Source organism: Lepidochelys olivacea (assembly GCF_965140295.1).
Source record: "Lepidochelys olivacea isolate rLepOli2 genome assembly, chromosome: 1".
Lineage (NCBI taxonomy): Eukaryota > Metazoa > Chordata > Testudines > Cheloniidae > Lepidochelys > Lepidochelys olivacea.
The window spans coordinates 115360619-115385140 of record NC_140411.1 but is presented as its reverse complement, the minus strand read 5'-3'; the positions used below and the strand labels follow the sequence as shown (position 1 = coordinate 115385140).

The window sequence follows — 24522 nt, the reverse complement described above, 5'->3', positions numbered from 1 at the left end:
TGTGATTAACCTCTTCCCATACAAAGCTAGTTGGCGTACAACTGAATCAAATGATGAGAATAACAGCAGCTATGAGACCAACAAACCGTGATGGCTACCAGTCCTCTCTAATATGCCTCCTCCTAACATCAGGCATTATATTGCAGCAAAGAACCTCCTTGACAAATTCCAGGAGACGCCACAACTGTCACTTTCCAAAAGATATGTTGGAAGTGCCTTACCACGGACCAATCTGTTCTATGTGACCGATCGCGTCTACGATAGATGCTGTCATATTGTGGTGAGCAGAACGGCAATGAGCTGCTGCCTCTGTAAGAAACTCCTTCCTCATCACTCAGCTTGAGGAGAGACTGCCAGGCTTCAAGCAGCCATGCTATCTCTAGTGCAAGCTCAAGCATATCAGATGTCGGGTGGGGAGGTATGTGGCAAATGACCACAGCTGGGGTTTCAGGAACAGCCGTCAGGGCAGTTGCAGTGTAGTTGAGGATGCTGAACACCTACTGAATGGCTGATCATTTTGTCCTGTTCTATCAGGAGGACTTTCCAGACTCCACACTGCTGATCCTGGGGCTACTGAATGACTAAAATGTGTGATGCCTTCTTAAGCCCTTTTGATTTTTTTTAATGTATACATCTCTCTTTTATCTCCCTACTTTATATTTTGGATTTTGAACTTTTTTCTATTTTTATTGTACCACTTGTGCACTCGCTAATACTATCTAAATCAAACCTTCTCTCTCTCTCTCTTTCCCTTTGTCTCTCATTCATCCCTACCCAGCCTTCCCACCTAATACCTACTCCCCCTCATTCCCTTTTCCCAGTGCATGAATAGTTTAATCAGCCCCTTCTTTCTCTTGTTCCCTTCCTCCTGTCATTTCCACTCACCTTTTCTCATCCCCAATCTTTTTAGTTCCTTCTCTTCCTCCTTCCCTACTCCTCTCTGATCCTTTCTTTTATTTTTTTCTTCCTCCCTCTTCTCCCCTCTCATCATTCCCTCCCTCCGTTCCCAATGGATGGCTCCTACAGACATTCTCCTTTGAGTCATCTCTTTCCTCAGTCCCCCCTTGCACTCTGATATCTCCCCCCCCAGCTCTGACAGATGCACTCCCCACACAGAAGAGGGGAACACAGTGAGCCTCGTAGCTGGCATGGCGTGTGACTGCCCTTGCGTCAGTAGTGTGCCGTGTTGTACAGGACACTGTGTGCATTTGCTCTAGTAGATGTGATGCTCCTGTAGGGCTGGAGCTCTTTGCAATGTAACTGTCCCTTTAAAAAAGGAGAAAGCTTCTCACAATCTACCTCTGGACAAAAGGCGCTGGGATCTGACTGCTTGACTCCACTTCAAGAGACAGGGAGACAGAGAGCACAGAAAGAAGGGGAAAGAGGAGACCCTACCACAAAAGAGGTGAATGGGGGCAGGGATTGGAATTATTGACACTGGGGAGGGAAAAGCTTTGGAGGGGGAAAGCTTTGGCTGAGTGATGCTGAAGATGCAGGGAACTGTGTGTGTCTGGATCCTATTTTTGCTGAATGGGAGTAATAACTCTAACTTGCTACTGTAGCTAGTAGGCAAGCTCAGGGTTTGCCTGTGCGAACTCAGAAACCACAAGCTACCTGCTTTGCTTGAATGCCAAAGGTATTGGATGGTGATACGTGGAAGATTGGAAGAATTTGCTACACGCTATCTAGATGACAGTAGTATTGGCAATTCCTGGGGGGGAGAAGGGGAGTTAAACTTAACTTATAGACTTGTATGCAAACTTAAATACTTTTTTTATGTAGAGATCCACAGTATACGTTAAAGATTGTATATTTTGTGTCAATAACTAGTACATAAAAATACAGGGTTCATTTCTTTGTGTAACTGAGAGTGAGTTCAAAGAAACTGTGAGAAAGGATGGCAAAGGTGTACTGAATATGTATATTTCTTAATAATATTAATCCTCCAGAGTTTGTTTATCTCAGATTATTTCAGTTACACTTGTCTTCTATTTGGCATGTTGCACTGTTCTGACTTTTTTAAATGTACGGAGTTTTTTATTTATAAAATGAATGACAAAATTGAAGAGATTTTTGTGGTGTGCAGGGAATTTTTCTTATCAAAAGCAAATACAGATGTGCAAGAGCAGGAAAATACAGATGTATAAGTACAGGAGATGAATGGGGAGTTAATGTGGGGAGGAAATGGGGATAGATTCCAAGACTTAAGTTTTCTAGTGTGGTTATTATTTGTCCACAGCTTTTGATATTCCTTAATATAATTTTGTAGCATGGATTTAAACTCATTAAAGACCCTTTGTAAAAATGAACAGCTCATATTATTAATATCTTCTATTCTGGAGGCTGTAAGCGAAAGTATTTCTTGAGTAGAGAGTTCTACTATATCAAGGAGGATATTAAACAATTAGAATTAGAAGTGATTTCTTGCAGGGCTCTAGTTTTTAGCAAGATTGTTTTGTTTAACTCAGGTAATGCTAGTTTTCTGTTCCTGAAACAAATTTAAAAAATTTAAGTAACCATTTGCTTTTAGTTTCAAGGGTTTGTCAGAAGTTTGTGAAATATTGGTGTAACCTCGATTGTTTTAAACACAACTCATATTACTGCTGGTTACATCTGAAATAACCATTTAATAAAATAATCCATATATTCTCTTTGATGAACCGCTGAGTTTTCTTTATATTTTGGTTCTAATTGGTCTCATGCCATGTCTGATTTATTTGGTTTGCTTTTATCAAATGTATAGTGTATAATGTATTATTGCATTCTCTCCAGAGGTCTTAATGAAATAGCAATCCAGGGAACAGTCGTGATTTCGACATGCCTTTCCATGTGGAGGGGCTGGTAGCTATAATTGTATTCTATCTGGCAATCCTGTTTGTTGGAATATGGGCTGCCTGGAAAACCAAAAATAGTGGCAGCGATGGAGATCGCAGAGAAGCTATCATAGTCGGTGGAAGAGATATAGGCTTGCTAGTTGGTGGATTTACGATGACCGGTATGATAAACCCTCTTTTTTATACCTGAAACATAGCATCTCATTCTTTCTTTCATGTGAATAAAAGATATAGGCAATATTGTGTTTTGAATAATGCAAAGTGGAGAAAAGAAATCTTAATTTCAGTGCACAGTCATGATTTAAGATGGATGATTTTTTTTGATTGTTTGATACTGTATTTTTTTAATGAATAAGTAAATATGCCAGTCATTTAAATAGTCATTATTATATTCTAAAGGAAGAATTAACTCTATTTATTTTACACTGGTGCCATATTAATCAGTAAAATAGAGACATTTGGGGCAGTAATGATTTTCGTTAGAAGACTGAGTCATCAGAATTTTTCAGTGGAGTGAATATACAGTTTACTTTTATTATAGCATCCCAAACCTGTGGGTTAGTGATGTGTTTTAGGAGTGAAAAAACTTTAAATTCAGAAAGAAATGGAAAAATATGCTGCAGCAAAGACCATTTTTGCTGCACCGGGCCAAATTTAACTCCACTGATTTCAGTAGAATTACACAGGGGATTATTTTGCCCTATTTTGCCATAGTTTGGCAAAATGATTTAATATTGTACTGTGCATATTCATATTAGCGGACAAAGATTAGGAGAAGATTTGAGTTCTACTTTCAATCATACCAGCGCAACCTCTGCGACTCAAAGGGGTGCACTGGAGTGTCTGAGAGAGCCACTGGACTAAGGGAAGACAATGGGGCTACTTGTGTGAGTAACTCTTCAGTAGTATGAGTAAAAGCATCACAATCTGGCCCTAAATTGCAAGTGTTTTCAGATAGTCTATCTAATTTGTACAAAATTATATTGTATACAAACTGAACTGAGGTCATCTTTTTATTTAAACATATGTCATTTTGTTTTAGAATCGTTCACATTTGTGATATTCTTAATGCAATTCCAACACCTCCAATTTAGGCCCTTACACCTCCAATTTAGATTGATCAGATTCTACTGAAATTTCTTTCTTGTGCTGTCTTTCCAGCTTCAGAGTTAAGGAAGAGACTCATAAAAACTAAGAGCAAAATTCTGTGGTCCTTAATCAAGCAGAATTCCCACTGACTGCAATAGGAATTTTGCTCACTTAAGGACTGCAGATTTGGTGGTAGGGCAGGAAAATTGTTCAGGATGTTGTTTAAATCCAATAGATTCTGAATCAAGGCTAAAACTCTACTTCCCTCCCTCCACTGTTGTGTAGTGTAGTGTGTTCCTGTTGCCTGCTGAACTGCCACTTCTCCATTCAAAGGGAGCTCAGTGATCACTGGTGACGAATTCTGGTTAGAACTCATTCGCCAAAATGAGGCACATCACCAGTAGAAGTGACTGGAAGATGATGATTCCATTTTGTGGCAATTTCTGAAGTTTCAAAATTTGTTTTACTTCCACCTTGGAATGAAAACAAAACCTCTCAAACATTTTCATGAAAGAAGGGTATGGGGAGGCTTGTGGTTAGGGTTAGGCCTCAACTGTGGGAGAACCAGGTACAAATCCCTGCTCTGCCTGATTTGGGATGAAAAACTCTGCTCTGAATCAGGCAGAGCAGGGACTTGACCCTAGGTCTATCACATCCGAGTCCTAACCGCCAGGACACACACATCCTCCTGACACAATGCCATTATCTTGAAAACATTCCTAAGGTTTTTCTCCCAAAACAAAGGAAGAACAAAAGCAAATTTTTTTGAAACCTCAAAAGTTGCCGCAAAACAGAATTGTCATCCTCTGATCATCTGTGTTGGTGATGTTTCCTGTATTCACACAGGGTCCAGTCCTGATGTCTTTGCTCAGGTAAAAATCCCATGTACTTTAAGGTGTAAGGCTCGATCATCCAAAAACTGATGCACATGCTTAATTTTACATGCTGTGAATAGCCCCACTGAAGTTAATGTTGGACTACCAACCGTGCATAAAGTTAGTCCCATGCTAAGTTCAATGGCACTTCGCACAGTGCTCAAATGTACATGTATTCATACATTTATGCAGAATCAGGGCCTAAGTCTTGTTTGAGTAGGGATGATTGGGCCACACAGTTTGTAAAGCAGGAATGAAAGGCAATTTTTAAATGTAAGATGATGATAATCAACCATAATACCCACGAAACTGCCATGTTACGCCTTGGTATTTTGATGTCTCTGAACAATAGGGGATTTTGATTTTTGGATAGTATCTTGTGATATCCAGGGAGAATGAGTTAAAGGGAAGTATTTTAGGTTGAGTTTTGAAAATCCTGAGTTACAGGAATAGTATTCTAACATAAATATATACCATTAATTCCCTTAATTGTTTAAATGCTAATTCAAAAATGAGAAATGTCACGTAAATGAGAATGTAAATGAAAAACTGCTTATTCAGCATCACAGCACACCCATAGTACAAGCATGTGGGAACAAAAAAAAACTTTAACATTTTAAAACTTCCTTTTTAAAATTGTATTTATTAGAATAGGGCCCAATTCTGCTACCTTGACTCCTGCTGAGCAGTGCCTTACTCCACAAGTAGTACCACTGAAATCAAAGGGTAAGGTGTTACTCAACACGAGGGTGGCAGAACTGAGTACACAGCTTTCAATATCAAATTTATGGCCCAGTCCTGGAGTCCATTGGAATTTTTGGATTGAGTTCAATGGGAGTAGGATCAGGCCCTTAGATTCATTAAAGTTTATTTTGTAAATAAGCATTTAGACAGTTTATAAAATGTATACCCCCAATGAATAATGTCAATGGGGAAAAGCTAAATGGATGTTTATGTTTCTTAAGAAACAGCTGTATTAAAAAGTAAATAATATGTTTTAACACACAAGGGTTCAAAGCTGAACATATCTGCTGTTCTCAAAATACAAAGAGTTAGAAGACTGAATTATGGACAAATCACAAAATTTAATTTTAAACCTGACATTGTTTAAGGTGTATTGAAGAACAAATTATGCCTTTAATTCATATATCATTTTACATGTATAAATTTGAATATGAACAAATTATTAGCCTTTTATTTAGTAAAAAAAAAATTACCTCAGAGATGAGAACCGTGGCAAATTTCAGCCCACCATAAACGTTTATGTTTGTGATTAAACCCTGGGGAAAACACTGGAAGTTGTTTAATCAAAATGCTGCCACAGCCTAACAATAATGCTCCAAATGGAGCCACAATAATAACGATTCTTGGACACTGTTCTTCATTTTAGTCAGAGAGAGCACTACATTTTCTTACACAATGAAAAATTATCAATATGATGCTTGTGTGATTAGTAACTTTGTTTTACAAAATCTCATTAGCTTGATAACAATTTGAGTGATAAGTTAGCAGATTGTTTTATAAAGATATGCTAGCTGGTTTTCTATCTTCGTAACTACTAGAAAAATCCAATATTGTGATACATGTTGAAGTGGAAGGATCATGTAATATGAATTTCTGTGTTTCTCAACTGAACTAAAAGCAGAATTTGACTCCACATCATAATCTATAACATTATAGTCTATAACATTTCTCATAGTGTACGTTTAAAATGGAAAGTTAGTGTTGTCTGTATTTCATCTGAAGTGTAGGCAGATAAAAGATTAAAATAGTCTCCCATATGTTACTGACTCTGCAGATTACTAGTTTTTTTATTCCCTGTGGCTGGCTTGTTTAAAAAAGGGAGCTCACACAATAACTATATTAAAATAATTTTAAAAGTGAGGCTTAGCAAAGCTAAGTATCAGAAAATATACATCTAAGAATGAAACTTTATCCTTATGTCATCCCAGCTATTACGGCTCTTATTTACGTATTTATTATGACGTATGCATTCCCAAAAGAGCACCTTCCCAATGTTCTAGGTTCTTTCAACGGATGTTTAAAAGACAGTCTTGCAAATTAAAATGTAATTAGAATCCACTCCTCACCCCCAAATCCAGAAACTGACCAACCAAAAAATTAATACTGAACAATATTCCACCCTATCCTCAAATACCAGCCCTTTCTCCTGAAAGCCTGGGAAAATAGATGAGCTCTGTAACGTCCAATGAAGATTAACCAATTTGGGCTATTTGTGATAAGAGTGGAAAGTCATGGTGCTTCCATGGAGAATGTCCTATCAGCAGCCTCTCTCTCTTACAGACTGATCTTGCTCCTGCCCCAGCACCTCCCTTGATCATAGCTATGGCAATGAGAGAGGCAATATCCTAAGTGGGTATGAAATAGATTTCCTGCGGTCTGCACTGATCTCAGAGATCTGATTCTGAGGGCAGAACTCCCTGTTCATGCAGGGAGGTGGTGAGAGCTAACACTACCCCCACGGAATGGTTCAGGAAAAGGTTTATTAAGAGATCCTTGGGTCTAACCAGGCCAGGAGATGCTCTGGGCCATTGTCAGAACATTCTAACTATCAGAAAGAACAATACAATGATCGGTTATCTTATATATGCAACCATGTATGTACATGAGTATTACTGCATGAGCGTTTTTGTGAGGGAAGGAAACCGAAATGACCATGAAGTGAAGCCCAGCAATTCTTTCCTAAAATGAGAGATTATCCCATTAGAAATATGCTAATACATTAGCAACAGCACCTCAGAATTTTTGTCTTATTCATATAGTATATGATAAAATAAAAAAAATAAGAGTTTGGTCCGGTACTAAGGAAGCTGGTCAGTATTTCTGAGTGAAAAGGGCTGTGCTGGACAAAATAATCCCTTCTGTGCATTCAGAACCCTGATATCCATACTCCGATATGATTTATAGCAGGTATAAAATGCCTAAGCAGCATAGGAAGAAAAGTGGGTGGACTGGAATGAGAAAGTCCGGGGTCCTGACCTGTTACTCCCCATCTCATATGCAACCAATGCTTTGTGCAATTGATCTGACTCAGGCAATAAGTTATTCCAGCCTTGGACTTTGAGTACTGGGCACCACTCTACAGATTCTATGTCCACCTTCCCAAGTGAAGAAGATAAAACATCCATCCATCCACCTAAGCATTTTCAATGTAGACATTACAATCATAGTATCTAGGCACTTCAATCCCTATACTCTTTAACATACAGCTAGCAATACGTATCACAGGCATGTCGGGACACTGGAGAACCAAACTAGACTGGACCATGTTTTCTCCAGCTTTTCCACCCATCCCTGTCAGTGGATACAAAAGCCTATAGTATAAGCAGTATGTCAGTGATTCTGTAATATTGGGTCCTGGTGCCAGGGATCAGTAATGGGGTGAGTGTGCTCCTTCTATCTCTTGATATCTGGGCATGCAGTATTATCATTGCCAGTGTCTGTGTATTGTCCAATAAATCTTGGCAAGCTACCAAGATGTCCACTGACAACAGCAGGATCACAGGCAGAAGGATTTGGCCACTTTTACCAGGAGCAGATCTTCCACTGCTGTCCCAGATACATCTCCTACAAACATTTGCAGCTGCACACTGGACCAGGGCTATGATTCAGAATGCAGAGTAGAAGATATTCCTTATTTTGATTTGTAGTCAGAACCCCACTGTTAGCTTTGTTCCTTAGCCTCTGGAAAAGTACAAGATTTAGCTTCAAAATTAAAAAACACACAAACCCACATTTTGTACCTGCTCAGTGGTTGAGTGATATTATTACAGAAAGTGTGGGGAGAATACTGTAAACAATCTACCATAAAAGTTTATTTAAATTTTTAAATAAATTTGTTTCATCTGTGGTCACCCCCCACTTGTTTATTGGCACGAATGTTTGTAGAAACAGTGACTGCTGACAGCATATTGCAGAATACTCATAGAAAGTGAATTTCGAATCACAAGTTTTTACTCTGGAAGTATGATTCTAAGAGTTACATTCCTTCTCATCTAATCAGGGAATAAGAACAAAATCTTGTGACCTCTGTGTCCAATCAAAACCACTCGGGTTTTGCATTTCAAAAATCTAATATTTGTAAATGAACTGCCCATGAACAAACTACAGACACAAATATTAATTCATAAATATTATTCAGCAAGTATCGGTATAAATACGTTAGAGAAAATCAAGATCTATTTGCAGACAATCTGCAAACAGGAAAAGAAATCATATTCACTGCAATTATTTGCCATGAATTATTTACCCAGATCTAATTACAATACACTTCAGTGTGTGAGATCTGCATTTGAGACTTAGTCTTGATCCTCAGCCTCCAAGGTCTGGCAATTTGCCATCAGAGACAGAATGAGTGCATTAGCTTCCAGCAGTTGGGGATATCACAAATGTTGCAGTTAGTTCTTCATGTGAATGAAAGCAGGACCTCTACATATAGCACAGCTCCATTCAGGAATATGTCTTTAGCAAGCTTAAATACAGATTAGGCAAAGTCTAAATATTTCGGTGGGACATGCCCACCGTAGCTCTAATTTTTTTAAATGGTATTTGTAGAACTAAAAATTGGCTAAATCTATAGATTTTTTAACTTAGCTGGAGAGTGAAACTTGAGACACATTTTAAGGACCCTCATTGGTTAAACTCTTGTTAAATTTAAATGTTAAGAATGTTCTGTGTTGAGTTCAGCTTATAATTCTATATTAGAAGTTATGATAAATGTTGACTATCAAAATAGAGTTTATGTTTTCAGTTCTTCCTCCTCTTTTTCAGCCACCTGGGTTGGAGGAGGCTATATCAATGGGACAGCAGAAGCTGTGTATGTCCCAGGCTACGGGCTGGCTTGGGCTCAGGCACCCATTGGCTATTCCCTTAGTCTGGTTTTAGGTAAGCAAAAATAAATTAGTCTCTCCATTTCTTAAAATATACAGATGTTAAAATTGTTATTGGAACCCCACAATTAGGACCTGATACTAAAGGCATTAACGTTAATGGTGGTCTTTCCAGTGACTTTGATGGGCTTTCAGTCAGTCCCTTAGAAAGGAAATTAATGCATTACTAATTATTGGAAATAATTTGAAATCTTAAATCACCAAGACTTCCTTTGACACCCAGAAGTTAACCCTTCTGAATGCTTTAGAGGACTGCTACAGTAATATAAAGCTTTTATTTTGAGTAGATTTTGTGTCTTTCAAATCTGCCTATGAAAGGTACTATATATGGCCCTCATCACCCTAATATCTGAGAACCTCACAATCTTGAATGTGTTTATCCTCACAATACCCCTTTGAAGCAGCAAAGTGCTATTATCAACATTTTACAGGCAGAGGGCTGAGGCAGAGAGACTAAGTGATGTGCCCAAGGTCATACAGGAAACCTGTGGCAGAGCAAGGGATTGACTGAGGGTTCCTAACGCCTGTGCTAGTGCCCTAAACAGGGGACCTTCTTTCCCCTCAAATGCAGAATGAAAGCCAAAGTGATATACCAAAATTAGGAGGCTAACACTGAATGGCTGCTGGTATGTAAGGTATTGACAGTGTAGTTGTTTGTTTGTTTTTTAAGTACAGTACTTCTGCCTTCATAAATATAGTCTTACGGTTGTTTTAAGTGGACATAGTATATTTTATTTGCACAAAAGGGAGTTGGTCTGACATCACAATTCCTTTTTATTTCATTCAAAAAAAATACAGAAAGTAAAATTCATTGTAGAACAGGGGCTCTCAGCCTTCTTCATAGGGCGGAGCACCACTTAATAAAGCTATTGTCTTGTGAACCACTTTCCTTCCCTTGCACAATAGCATAGACTAACTCCTGACTGATTTGTCATCATCTTATTATTTAACATGAGCTCCCTGTATCAACTACAGCAATTGTCTGAATGGAAAAGTATTATCAGGAATGTATGTATTTATTTTTATCTGTTGGTAATGTGCTAAGTGTCCTTTCCCACTGTCTAGTTTGGCTCTTCATTTCATTTCATTTCCCCTCCCATCTATTCTGTTCCTATGTCTCCTGCTGATGCTTTTCTGCCTCTTTTCCTCATCTCTACCTATACATCCTTCCCCTACCAGGTGGCTCCTTGCTTCCCCAGATATGCTTTCCAGTCATCTAACCCTGTTCTTCTCTTAGACATAATGCTTGGTAAATTCCTTCCTTTCTCATGCTGGACATTCGTGTCTGGCTTGTGGGTACATCACCAAATAAAATTAGAGCAAAAAAAAAAAATTTGCAGTCCTGTTCCAATATGTTGATCCCAAGCTAAGCGTCTTTACAGTAAATGAAAATGAACTGAGCACCCCTCACAGCAGGCTGAATGCACTAAAGCACCGAGCCTTACAAATCCATATTTTGTTTTTCATAACCAAACCATGTTTGTTAGTATAGTGTATGTGCATAGGGTAGGGGGTGTTAAATGATTTTCATTCATTTTTATCCTGCTCTTTGAACCACTGTTTTCTTTACATGGAAAAATAAACCTTCCTTTCATGTTGAGAGGATATTTTAATTACAATTACATTTTAAATTTATTTTAAAAACAGTCCAACAGACACGATTACACCTGTGAAAACCAGCAGTGTTTTACTGACTGTAAATGCATTTCTCCACTAAAGTTAGCGTTTTCTATTGTTTAATTTTTAGGTGGTCTATTTTTTGCAAAACCCATGCGTTCCAAAGGCTATGTGACAATGTTAGACCCATTTCAACAGCTTTATGGAAAAAGAATGGGAGGGCTCCTGTTTATACCCGCTCTAATGGGAGAGATGTTTTGGGCCGCAGCCATCTTCTCTGCGTTAGGTAAGGGATCAGCAGTAAAAACATTAGTTCACTGTCCAGAGGGAGTTTTTAAAAATCATAAATGCATAACAGAAGCACCAGTTCAAAAGCAACCCCTGAACCCAGAAACTGCTTTAAAATGCTAACTACCCTGGCCAAACATTTTTTAAAGGGACAGTTGTCTTGGCCTAGAAATACCCAATTATCAGAACCTTGATTATCTCAGTATACTTTAAAGCATTTTGTTATTTTCAGTCACACAATTTTTGTTGACAGCCTCAAGATCACAGCAACCAGGAGTAATAGCTATCAAAGAAAGAGGATAGTCACGCAACATTTTTGATAGTGTATATAAATGGTATGATCCCTAGCATTCAACCATTGTAGGAGACCTAGATGTAAAACAATTTCAATGGATCATAGAACAGAAGCAATGCTGTGACTAATCAAGGAACCTAAATCTTGTTAAACTCAGAATGCATCTGTATTTGGAAACATAAAGAACATTCTTAGGTTTCAAAAATGATTCAGAGAACTAATGGAAACATGGGTCAGAAAGGAAGACTAATATTTGTATATAGAAAATCACACCTCCATTCTCCCGTCCCTATTAGAGATCTGAATTTTGTTATCCCTTCAAAAATGGAGAAAACTCTTGAGTTAAATCACCATTCGTGGTAGTGACTCAAACCAAGTAACACACAGAGTGCACATGTATAATACTGCTTTACAGGGCAATCTTTTTTTAAACAAAAAATAAAATTTAAAGCTTCTTTCCAACTGTGCTCTGATTAACTGCAAAGCACTGGGGAACTTGTTCTCCATAATTTCATCACAAGACCCTTAAGAACCTGAGAGCAAACTGCCTGCTGAGGTGATGGGAAGTGAATGACTCAAAGAACTTCCTGAGAATTTAAAATGTTCTTTCTTTTTGAATGAAGATCAATTGATTTTTGAGAAGGCTTTCTGTTGTATTTCAAAGCAAGAAAGTAAGTATTGTGATTGCTTTTCTAGCATGTTATATTAACAAGTGGTAATTAAAGACTATAAAATTGGGAGGTTTCTCCATTTTAGCTACTATTTGAACAAAGTCATCCATTTTGTGTTCCCAAATTTACTGGACCATTCTCCCCTATGAAGGTTATATCCACTATGGGGAATAAGTTTTGACTCTGAATTTCCTCATAGTTCTTCACTTGGGAGAAAGGGACAGGTTTGCAGGAGTATAAGTAAGGTATGTGGCTCCATCCCTGAACCCATGAATCTTGGAGGCTCTCTGAAGGCATCTGTGAAGCAACAGCATGCCTCCCAGTAGCTCCCTGAAGCCCTAAGACAACGCAGCTTCTGCAGGAGCTGTACTGCTAGGTCTTTCCCATCTATGGGTTCACACGGACCTTAGTGATTACATACAGGAGAGATGCCACACCTACAAGTCATTGTGATGGTTTAAATTAAACATTCTGCAATTAGTGGGGGAAGAATTTTTAAAATGAATGATAAAAGATGCACTCATGTGACACTGGGTTTTTTTTTCATCTAAGGAAAATATACTAATTGCTTTATTGAGATTCAGCATTTGAATGTATGTTAAAGTTTTGTGCTGTAGAAATAAGGTGTATTTAATCAATACTACAAAAGCCATTAATTTCTAGCATAATGTCCATACACACAACATCTGGAAACACTGGGGGCTGGCCACTTTGCCCCCAGGCCAGCAGATCAAAGTGGCGTTAAAGCAATTGAAGAAGGTGGATGGAGAATTCCACCTGGGCAGGGAAATAAGCCTCTGGTGTAAATCCAGTGGAAGTGTCTCCTCTGCCCCCCCCCCCCATATCCCAGCCATTCCTCTACCCTCCACCCTAAAGGGAGGGGTGTAGGCAGGAGAGGGCGGGGAGGGAGGCTCATGGAGAAGCACAGCTCCACTATACCCATCATCCAGTGATGTGAGTAAGGTCCATCCCTGTGAAGCCCCAACTGTTGCCAGGGTTGGGCAGCTGTGAATTAGGGAAGCCAGCACAGCTTGGACAGAGTGAGAAATCAAAGCCATTGTCTCCTGGCCCTTGTGAGGGTACACAATGTGAGGAGAGGGTGTACGGCGGAGCCTGCCTTCCTTCCCTCTGCCAAGCCTGAGTCAGAAAGAGGCAGAATTGCAGTTTCTACAATTAACAGAGCACAGGGTCTGGGACTACTCTCTCCCTACTCCTTCAAGGACATATGGTGTTGCAAATGAGATGTGGAGGAGACAGGGCCATATACCTGCCCTGTAACCTGGCACTGGCCCATAGAGCTGTCGCCTGGAAAGGGGTGTAGCTGCAAGCACATATTCCCAGCATGCTCAGGAGCTCCAGGAGGCTTTTTGTCTTCCTGGGAGGAGGCAGAATGCAGCTCCACACCTTCTCCTTACTATCGACTGGATCTTAAAAGTGAAAAACAGGCCAAAGAAAGCAAAGCACAGTTTTATTTTGCAGAGTGTGACAGATCTTGAAACTGGCTTCTGAAAGGAGACTGAAGAGAGCAGAAGAGCTAAAGTCTGTTGTTTTCCCCTGCAGGTGCCACCATAAGTGTGATCATTGATATTGATGTCAATATTTCAGTGATTGTTTCTGCCCTGATTGCAATTATGTACACTCTGGTGGGTGGACTATACTCAGTGGCCTATACTGATGTGGTTCAGCTCTTCTGCATCTTCCTGGGGCTGGTGAGATTTCTCATTTATATCTCATTGTTGTTTTTTCTAAGCATAGTGGTCTTGCTCTGGAAAATAGGCCTGATCCAGAGGCCCAGAGCCCAGCCTAAATTGCGGCTTGGGAACTGAGTATGGTCACTGGGAGTGGGGAGAAGAAATCCTTCCCCTCACCATGCTGCCGAGCAGTGTGGTTCTACAGAGACATTACTTCAGCCTAGTGGCAGTATGAAGTAGCCTTCCACTGACCCAAAGAGCTTCTGCTCAAAGGAGGACTGGAAGATTCTCACAGCAGTGGATCTATACATCTGTCCCATAAGCAACCAGTCGTGCCCCCTCTTCCTCATGCAAAGCCTCCAAATCCAGCCTGCACAGCAGAACTGCTCCAGTTTGATTCCAGAGGGACCTCTGTGAGCACAGAGCTGCATACACTGATGCAGTGCCAGTGAGCCCATACACTGATGACATGTAAGAGTTTGAAGGAGGGACACAGGATTCTATTCTCTGGCTGATTCCATGCCTTTGAACCACTTAGGCAATGCCAAACCTCTTGTAACTCCTCAGCTGGGGACATACCTGGTATGGGGGAGTCCTAGCTGACACACACCTTTTGGAACCAGCCCCTTCACCTCCCTCCCAGCGGCCTGTGGCACAGAGGGTGAAGAAGTGCAAGAGGGTGAGCAGCCAGAGGGCGAACTGCTCCAGAAATCCCCAGCTGGCATTTGGTCCCTAAGGAAACATAGCCTTCAGGCACAGTTCAGAGCAGTCCCTAGACTGTCCTAAACTATGCCAGTGTTTGGGATTAGGGCATAGAATAATGGATCCATTACTGAATTTACCGAGAAACCCCTCCCCTTCTGTTCAGTTCAACATAAACTGTACGCAGCAAAGAATCTGCCTTTAATCACTGTATGCGTGTATGGTACATACAACAGCTACGCTAAACAAACATTATTAAAATGGCAACGTCAAACTTTCAATTCTTAGGAAATGCCAGCATTAAAGATGCCTGTGCAACTTTAATTTGGCCCCCTTACGTGTTTGTATTGCAGCACAGTCTTTAATGACCTGATCACATACTATTTTACCCGCACACTAATCCTGCTTCATTCGGCTCTCCCTGTTTCTGTTCCTGTCTCTCAGTCCCAGTTTCCTTGCTCAGCCAATCACAGTCTCCCCACAACCCCACCTCCCCCTCCCCGTTTCCCTCTCCCATCCTGATGGCCTTCACCCCAGTGTCCACCCCCTAGTAGGTCCAGCTCTTGTTCCCTCTGCTGTCAGATCAGGCAGCTTCCCCTTTTAAGATGCCTCGTCCCAGTGGAGGCCTATGAGAGCACAAGAGAGACAGACTCCCTGTTCTCAGTTCAGGTGCCCAGACCTGGACTCAGCACAACTCGCAGCACCCAGAGCATCAATTGAAGGGGAAGTCCTGTTCAGCTCTGGGCTGGAGCATGCCCAGTGTGGATAAAATCTTCACAGATTTTAGCTCCTACAATCTAAAGGTTACTGAGCATATGCAAATTGTGATTTTTCTAAAGCTTAGAACTTGACCAAATTTGAGCAGAATTTCGTGGGGATGAACAAGGCACATCCCTGGGGCAAACACCAGCCCCTCTGGCCGGATTTCAAGTGACTGCTCCAATACAGGGACATGTAGATGGTTTCATTTTCCTGAAGGGGACTCCGCTTTCAAAAGTTTGGGAAACATTGATTTATAGCATAATTCCCTCTTATCTCTATATATTTGCTTTTTATGTGTACCTACATTTTGTGCCAAACTTTCCACTGGCATAACTCTGTGGACTTCAGTGCAGTGGCGGATTAGCCACTGGGCCAACGAGGCCCATGCCAAGGAGCCAATTGGGGAGCCCCTGGAAAAATGGGCACCCCTGCACAGGAGTGCTGAGTGGGCAAAACAGGGTGAGCCTCTGCACCCTAACCCATTTCCTTGGCAGGACCATCAGGCAGGCAGAGCAGGGGGGGAAGGGAGTGGGGGGAGGCTGCAGACAGAAGGGATGGGGAAGGGTCCCCACTTGCTCTGTCCCAGGCCCCACAAACCCCTAATCCACCTCTGCATCAGTGAATTTACACCAACAGAGAATTTGGTTCTCTTGTGATTAAACTTGACATTTGAGCTAAAGCACACAGTAAGAAGAAAAATACTGAGTAAAATGTTTCATACAATAATTTCATAATTTTTGCACAGATTGTTACGCTCAATAAAATGTCACTCTTTGGTTATAGTGGATCAGTGTTCCTTTTGCAATGTCACATCCTGCAGTTAAAAACATTGGATTCACAGCTGGGCAGAAAGAGTCTTGGCTTGGATCCATTGAATCACTTGATGTCTACTCATGGCTTGACAATTTCTTTTTACTGGTAAGTCATGGCTTGTATGAGAGAAAAAAAGCATTTAATCATTCATAGTGTATTGCCATGTGACATGTGTAAATGTAAAGTGGCTAATTAAAAGTTGCCAGTAAACTGTGCATGGAGATTTTTAACTTCTTCACTGCTGATGAATATACCAGATATATCCTGATAGTCAATTGATTTCAATGAAATTTCAGTAGAATATGGCAGCACAGCAGCTGAACTGGAGGGCCATCAGCAAAGCAGTTAAATATTGTTTAGCTAAAAGAGTTGACCCAGTTAAAGTTAAGGAATAGAATAGGGATATGATTTAACAGATGGTATTCTTGCCAGAGGACTATATTGTAGGAGGCAATAAATACTATATACAGCTGATTAAAGATGCCACAGTTGTAGGTGAGTTAGAAAACTTTGGATGGATGGATGGACAGACAGATGCATGCCAGAGTGAAACTGAGTTTAATGTTTGCAAAATCCATTTAGTATAGGAACGGCTGGTAACTCCATGTATTCTTAAGGTTGCCCAGCACTTTGCATTATAACATCCTTCTTTTCAGTTGCTTATAACTTTGGACATATAACTTTCTATTCCAGGTGAATGCCTCAGGCTGAATTAATTAATTTATTTATAAAATTTCAGCCAAAATGGTTCAGCTGTTTCTGAGAACGGAGCTAGAAAATATATGTGTTTTTTGCCTATGTTAAAAGATTCTGTCACCCTTTCCTTTGAGAATTCAAGTGCCCCCATGCTTTAGAGCAGGAACTTGGAATTTGATGCCCTGGGTGCCAGGGTTGTAACTTTTGCTATCCCTCTGAAAATCAGGCAAATTTGGCCAACTTGGGGAAGGTGTAGAGCAGTGGTTCCCAACCTTGTTCTGCTGCTTATGCAGGGAAAGCCCCTGCCAGTCCAGGCTGGTTTGTTTACCTGCTACATCCACAGGTTCGGCCGATCACGGCTCCCAGTGGCTGTGGTTCGCTGCTCCAGGCCAATGGGAGCTGCTGGAAGTGGTGCGGGCTGAGGGACGTACTGGCCGCCACTTCCAGCAGCTTCCTTTGGCCTGGAGCAGCGAACCTCGGCTGCTGGGAGCTGCAATCAGCCGAACCTGTGGACACGGCAGGTAAACAAACCAGCCCGGCCCGGCAGGGGCTTTCCCTGCACAAGCGGCAGAACAAGTTTGGGAACCACTGCTGTAGAGGAATAGAACATATTACTGGTCTCTATTACTCTGTTAGCTCAAGGGGAAGAGGTCTGTTTGGTGGTTCAGAAGGTTCCAACCCTGTAGATGGCTCACGAGGGTGTCAATATGATGCCATATGATGGAATGCATTTTATAAAAACTTAGGAAGTTATGTGCATAAACACACAAAAAAAAACTGTATTAAAAAACCACTATTAAGACTATAAAGCCAAACTTTCAAAAATGAAGAAATGTCAGAATTTAGGTTGCCTGTGAATGCCCTTTGTGTGTATGCATTATAATAACAGTCATTAACTATATGACAGGTTTCAGGGTAGCAGCCGTGTTAGTCTGTATTCGCAAAAAGAAAAGGAGTACTTGTGGCACCTTAGAGACTAACCAATTTATTTGAGCATATTCATAGCTCACGAAAGCTTATGCTCAAATAAATTGGTTAGTCTCTAAGGTGCCACAAGTACTCCTGTTCTTATTAACTATATGATCACATATTACCTTTTTCACAGGACCCCTGCCACACACCGTGCACAGGATGAATGGTGCTCAGTCAATGAGCAGCCGTTTAATATTTTGTTTTCTCTTTGTTCAATGTGTGGCCCCATTCCTTATATTTTGGACACTACTCAAACCCTGCTCTCTAGACAGACTTGACATTGCAACCTTAGTCATGTACTTGTAATGTAGATTTTTGTGTCTTTTTAAATTTACTTAAGCATGATTCCTGTTATTCAACAAGATAGAAGAAGAGATGCACCATTTTTAAAAGAAAAAATATTGTTTCTCTACCATTATGATGGTTTGAAAGTTCTGTGTCACCGCTTTCTTAGACTTCCCATTGATATTACTTTGGCTGCATGGCTTAGAAGAATTATTTGAGGATTGAGTTGAAAGTACATATGGTTTGTAGGTCTAAAACATGTCTCAAGTACAAAGAAATCTTCATTTCAAATCCCACTGGTGCCTAAGGTAGATTTAGTTGGTTCAAGAGGGTGCTCTGTATGTCAATTCTCCATCTATGAAATTAGTTGATAATATTTCCTAATCTTTGTTGTAAGGCTTAATTAGTATTTGTGATGCTCATTGAGATCTTTGGATGACTGGTGAAGTGCAAAGTAATTGTTCAAGGGAATGGCCTGCACAGAGATGTGATTACACATCAAAAGATTTCAGTGTTACTTGAGAGAGTGAAAATATTCAATTGTTATGGGCTGTGCCTGGTTGAAATTTTTGATAGTATATATAATTGAGGTAGTAACAACAGTGGATTATTGCTGTTGCTTGTTCCAGTGTATATAAATATATTAAAGAAACCCTCAGTAAACCAGAAATGATAGAATGTTGTTTATTGTACTTGCAGATGTTGGGAGGAATCCCATGGCAAGCATATTTTCAGCGAGTTCTTTCTTCTTCATCTGCCACATATGCTCAAGTATTATCCTTTCTGGCTGCTTTTGGCTGTCTTGTGATGGCCCTTCCTGCAATACTCATTGGTGCAATAGGAGCATCAACAGGTAAATGACTGAACAGAGTGAATACAACCATGACTATCAGTGTGTGAAAACCCTTATAGAGTGTGTGTTCAATATAATCCAGCTAGATAATACCATTAAACTTCTCCTGATTTCCTTTACACAAGAATAGACCTGAATTTAATTGTACAGAACATTCTTTTGACTCAAAGTATCCCATAGCTCAGTCTAATGATGTAAATATTTAATATATTTTGAATCCACTCATGAACTACCTATTGTAAATGTCTAAAACTACCTTCTATTGAATGGAATCAGAGCAAGTTAATTGTGTGTGTCTTAGACCTTATGCAAATACCATCTTACAAAGATTTTACTATTGTTCAAGTGGTAGAACCTGGTGCTATTGCAGCTGGGATTTTTTTCCCTGTTGCTGCTGTTATTTTGCCTCTCCTAGTTCACACAAACTTGATCACAAACTTGATCCAATATTTTAGTTTGAGTTACATCCTGATATTAGCTAATTATTATTAATAATATAATTTGCATTTGTATTGCCAAGGAGCCCCAGCCACGGGCCATGGACCACAGGCCATTTTGTTAGGCATTGTGCAAGCATAACAAAAAGATATTTCATACTCCAAACACCTGGGCAGTGGCTATGTAGGTAAAGCCACCCTGTGTTCAGCAATCGCTGCCATATATCCTGGGGCATTCCTTCCTTCTACTCCAATTCAGCAACAGAACCACAGGACATGTTGTTGCTCCTGTTGTTGCACTGCTCTCTAGGGAAGTCTGATGTCTTAATACACCATGCTGTCCTGCACAGGAGCTAGAGAAACACAGAGTTTCTTTAGTTCTAGTTTTGGTCACGAGACACTTAGTGCTTCCCCAGGGAGTGGTCAATGCAGAACAGTGATCTGCAGCACCAAGATGCTGCTAATGATTAGGAGGAGTTGGGGGCAGAAGACCTTTCCTAGACTGGGCCTCGGGGATAGTCCCGTGCACTGATTTCAAAGAGTCAGATGAGGGCAGCAGGCTACATGGCCACCCAAAAGATTCCAAGAAGGCAGGAAGGTTGAGGGCCACTGGATCAGACCATAGCAACAAAAAGGAAGGGGCCTTTCGGGTGCAGAGGTTAGTGGGGAAGACGCTAGCACAACCCATTAGTTTCATTGTGAAATCAGCAAATTTAGCCAGGTGTATTTGGAGTGTTCAGGCTGAAATGAGCCCACCCCTCCAACAGAACCTCAGGTGGTACAAACCCCCTGCAAAGCAGAACAGCTGGTTTAGATTTGCTGCAACCATCTGAACTCAAATTGGCAAGGTTTGCATAGGCTCAATGAGCATGAATGCACATGACAATATGCACTGGATCACTGATTAGTCACAAAGGCAAAGAAGTCAATATGTATCCTTTACAATCAATTACATATATATGTATATATTTTTGTATTACAGATTGGAACAAGACTATGTATGGTTTACCAGACCCCACAGAGAGGCAAGAAGCAGATATGATTTTACCAATTGTGCTTCAATATCTTTGTCCTGTCTATATTTCTTTCTTTGGCCTTGGTGCAGTATCTGCTGCTGTAATGTCATCAGCTGACTCTTCAATCTTATCAGCGAGTTCTATGTTTGCTCGAAACATTTATCAACTTTCATTTCGACAAAATGTGAGATTAAATTTCAATTTATTTTTTTAATGAAAAGGTGTTGGGGAGACTTTCAAAGTGACACTGACAATTTTCTCCATTTGTTTCTATCTCTAGTAAGATAAAATGTAACATTTCTCTTATTACAGTATATTAAATGAAGAAAATGAAAAATCAAAGCAATCCTGGTGATTATGATTAATTACATAGGTGAAAAAATAACATCTGCTCAAACTGTAGCTAGCTCTATTCATGGTGTTACAATATACTTGAACAATTCCTAATTATTATTGTCAGCACAAGTTTTATTAAATCATTAACTAGAGACATTCTCAGATCACCGATTAACATCAAAAATGTTTAGAAATCATTTGACAAATTGAAATTGAGTAGAATGAACTGTAGCTCAAAAGCCTGTCGGTGTAAATGAAGTGATATGTTCTCACATCAACAAATTGTTTCATGATGTGCTTATTTTTAAAATTCAGTTCTGTCAGTCTACTTGTTCTTTTGATTGTGCGCTATATTAAACTATTTTTCCCTAAAGCTGCAAAAATTGGGGGGGGGATGGGAGGGGACAGCCACGCCCCTTGAATTTTTTTGTTCTTACATGCTACATATCTTGCTAAATCTTTCACAATATCTGATTATGAATCATGCAAAATCCTCTGATTTTTCAGAGTTTTATGTGTGATCTATTCATAATAAAAGTCATACATGCATTGCTATGGATAACTAACACTTTTTTCTTTTTTCTTAGGCTTCAGACAGGGAAATAATTTGGGTCATGCGAATCACTATTTTTGTCTTTGGAGCATCAGCAACAGCAATGGCACTGCTAGCTAAGTCAGTTTATGGACTCTGGTATCTCAGTTCTGATCTCGTTTACATCATCATCTTCCCACAACTCTTATGTGTGTTATTTATCAAAGGAACTAACACTTACGGTGCCATTGCAGGATATTTGTTTGGCCTCCTTCTCAGAATTACTGGAGGAGAACCATACCTTTACCTTCAGCCCTTGATCTTCTATCCTGGTTACTACGCAGATAAAAATCATATATACATCCAACGCTTCCCATTTAAAACACTTGCTATGCTCACCTCCTTCTTCACTAATATTGCAGTCTCCTACCTAGCAAAATATTTATTTGAAAGTGGTTCTTTGCCACCAAAATTAGACTTCCTTGATGCTGTTGTTGCGAGGTACAGTCAAGAAAACATGGACAAAGCAACTCTTGTAAAAAGTGACAATATTATATTAAATGAGCTTGCACCTGTGAAGCCTCGGCACAGTCTGACTCTGAACTCAACTTTCACAAATAAGGAGGCCTTCAGTGACATTGATTCAAGTCCAGAGCTATCCAGTGCTGAAGATAACTTAGTGACCAACACAAAATGAAATTCTGCTTTCACATAAAATGCAGTGCAACAGGGTATCCCATGAAGAATGGTAAGAGGCATTTTAGCAGAAGAAAAACAGGGACCCAGAATAAAATGCCACTGCACAATTCTTTAAATCACTTCTATGAGAGTGGGAGCCTGGGGAATAAACTGTTGTATTTTATTATCAAACTTGTTATGTTGAGTTATAGAATCTCAAACAAAGGATAAATTCCGCATCTCCCCCCATGCAAACAGATCTTGATACTACAGAATTTAATAAATATATACAACACAAAATATAAGTAACAAAAAACAGTGAAAATTATTTAGGTCAGCCAGTATATAAAGATACTTGACATTTGTATTCAGTCATCTGTGAGATTATGATATGGTCACTCTAAAATAATGAGCAGTCAGCATTATATTGGCATTAATTGAAAAATATGTGGTCACTACTGTAAGTGATTCATTGCTAATTATCAGGTAGCTTGAACAAGAAGTAATAATTAACAACCTTTCTTGCTTTTTTTTATAACAAATTTTGTAAAAATACATCCAGTATTTTATTATTTCTACTAAAGTAATTAAGTGTGTGATTAACAATAAGTTCCTCATAGAAGGGTTAAATGTATTATACTTACAAAAGGTTCAAAAAGATATCAGGTTTCAGAGTAGCAGCTGTGTTAGTCTGTATTCGCAAAAAGAAAAGGAGGACTTGTAGCACCTTAGAGACTAACCAATTTAGTTGAGCATGAGCTTTCGTGAGCTACAGCTTATGCTTAAATAAATTTGTTAGTCTCTAAGGTGCCACAAGTCCTCCTTTTCTTTTTAAAAAGATATCACTATTTTAAAGTGGTGTTATCTTATGCAATATGCAAGATAAACTTAAAGTATATTACAACAGACGTCTTTCCTTTCTATCTCTGAGTGGCTGTCACCAATAGAGGATAAAAAACCTGTTTATAAAAAACAATTAAAGCAATAAATTGAGTTGAAAATTAAGCTCTGGGTGAAGTAATGGGAATTTATGCTTTGTAGAGGTAAATACAGTTTTGCAGTTGTAAGAAAAGAAACAATTTCTTTGCTCAGTGTGCAAATGAATATTGGACATAAACAGTCTGCTGGTGTGGAAATGTAACAGTGCAGAGTCCATTAATAGTAGGGGGAATCAAGAGGGCTGGATGGAAGATGGGGTGCGGATTCTGTAGAAAATTTTGGCTTTTCATCAAAAACAAAATGTTTTCAAACAAAAAAATGTAATCTTTTATTTTGGGGTTTGCTGTGAAAAATCTAAATATTCTATGGAAAGTGGACATGTGGAAAAATTCACTTTGTTGAAAACCCAATTTTGTATTGAAAAACAGTTTTGACAGAAAACTTTTGGGCAGCCATAAGTGTCAGCCTTCAAGCTAATCCACACACCCAACAGCTGGCACAGAGATGCTTGTCAGCCAAAGGGAGTCCTCCTTTGTTAGGAGGGCTGCTATTGGTCAATCCCTATGCCTCTGTGGAACACTAGGATTGGTCAGCAGGTGGATCACCACCCATAAAAGGCAGCAGCAGACTGACGTTGGCCTCTTACTGCTCAGCCCCCTGGCACTGAAAACTAAGAACAAATAAAATTGCAGCCACTTGACCATATCTTAGATGTCTGTGTCTGTTCTCAGTGGTACTGGTCCTTCCCAATGGGAGGCCTAATAACTAAATTGCTCTACAATGAAGAGTTATACTCCAGTAATTCTCCAGTGATCCTTGTAAAATTAACAGATGACAGAAAAGTGTAAAACTGAAATTCATATTTCCTTATGTTTTGATTATTGGTGACAGTTTCTTATTAACATTCATGAAACTATGAATTATAGCAGAGAACAGAAAATGTAAGAATACGTTTTGCTGCTATAGGAAGAAGCCATCAACTTTTGCATTCAGTGTTAACGTAACTTTCACAAGGTTGATCCTTAAATTTTTTTGCTCCTTTTGCGGAGTTTTAATTCTATATGTATATTATGTATGTACATAAAATTCATTTTAGAAATGTTAATGTTTTTCCAAAAGTCATATTTCAAAAATAACACTGCATCTCAGCTCTGAATGTGCACCTTATGAACTGCAGTACTAGATTTAAAAAAAAAAAAAAAGTCAAGCTCTAAGGACTGTAGATTAAAAC

The 24522-nt window shown here is 39.6% G+C and overlaps 1 protein-coding gene across 1 annotated transcript; it reads left to right on the top strand.

Moving 5' to 3' along the window:
• The first annotated feature begins 1346 nt into the window (after positions 1-1346).
• SLC5A7 (solute carrier family 5 member 7) lies at positions 1347-22817 on the top strand. Its single transcript, XM_084617479.1, has 9 exons — positions 1347-1405; positions 2773-2995; positions 9590-9703; positions 11456-11611; positions 14140-14288; positions 16518-16652; positions 19200-19353; positions 20773-20990; positions 21730-22817. Exons 2-9 carry the CDS (start codon positions 2818-2820, stop codon positions 22369-22371), a joined length of 1746 nt encoding a protein of 581 aa, XP_084473605.1. The 5' UTR covers positions 1347-1405; positions 2773-2817; the 3' UTR covers positions 22372-22817.
• The last annotated feature ends 1705 nt before the right edge of the window (positions 22818-24522 follow it).

Bases quoted from the DNA above. Each gene is read 5' to 3' on its own strand.
- SLC5A7 (XM_084617479.1), top strand. From the start codon at position 2,818: ATGCCTTTCCATGTGGAGGGGCTGGTAGCTATAATTGTATTCTATCTG. The intron at 9,704-11,455 runs GTAAGCAAAAAT...TTTAATTTTTAG, and splicing joins TTCCCTTAGTCTGGTTTTAG to GTGGTCTATTTTTTGCAAAA. The intron at 11,612-14,139 runs GTAAGGGATCAG...TTTCCCCTGCAG, and splicing joins AGCCATCTTCTCTGCGTTAG to GTGCCACCATAAGTGTGATC.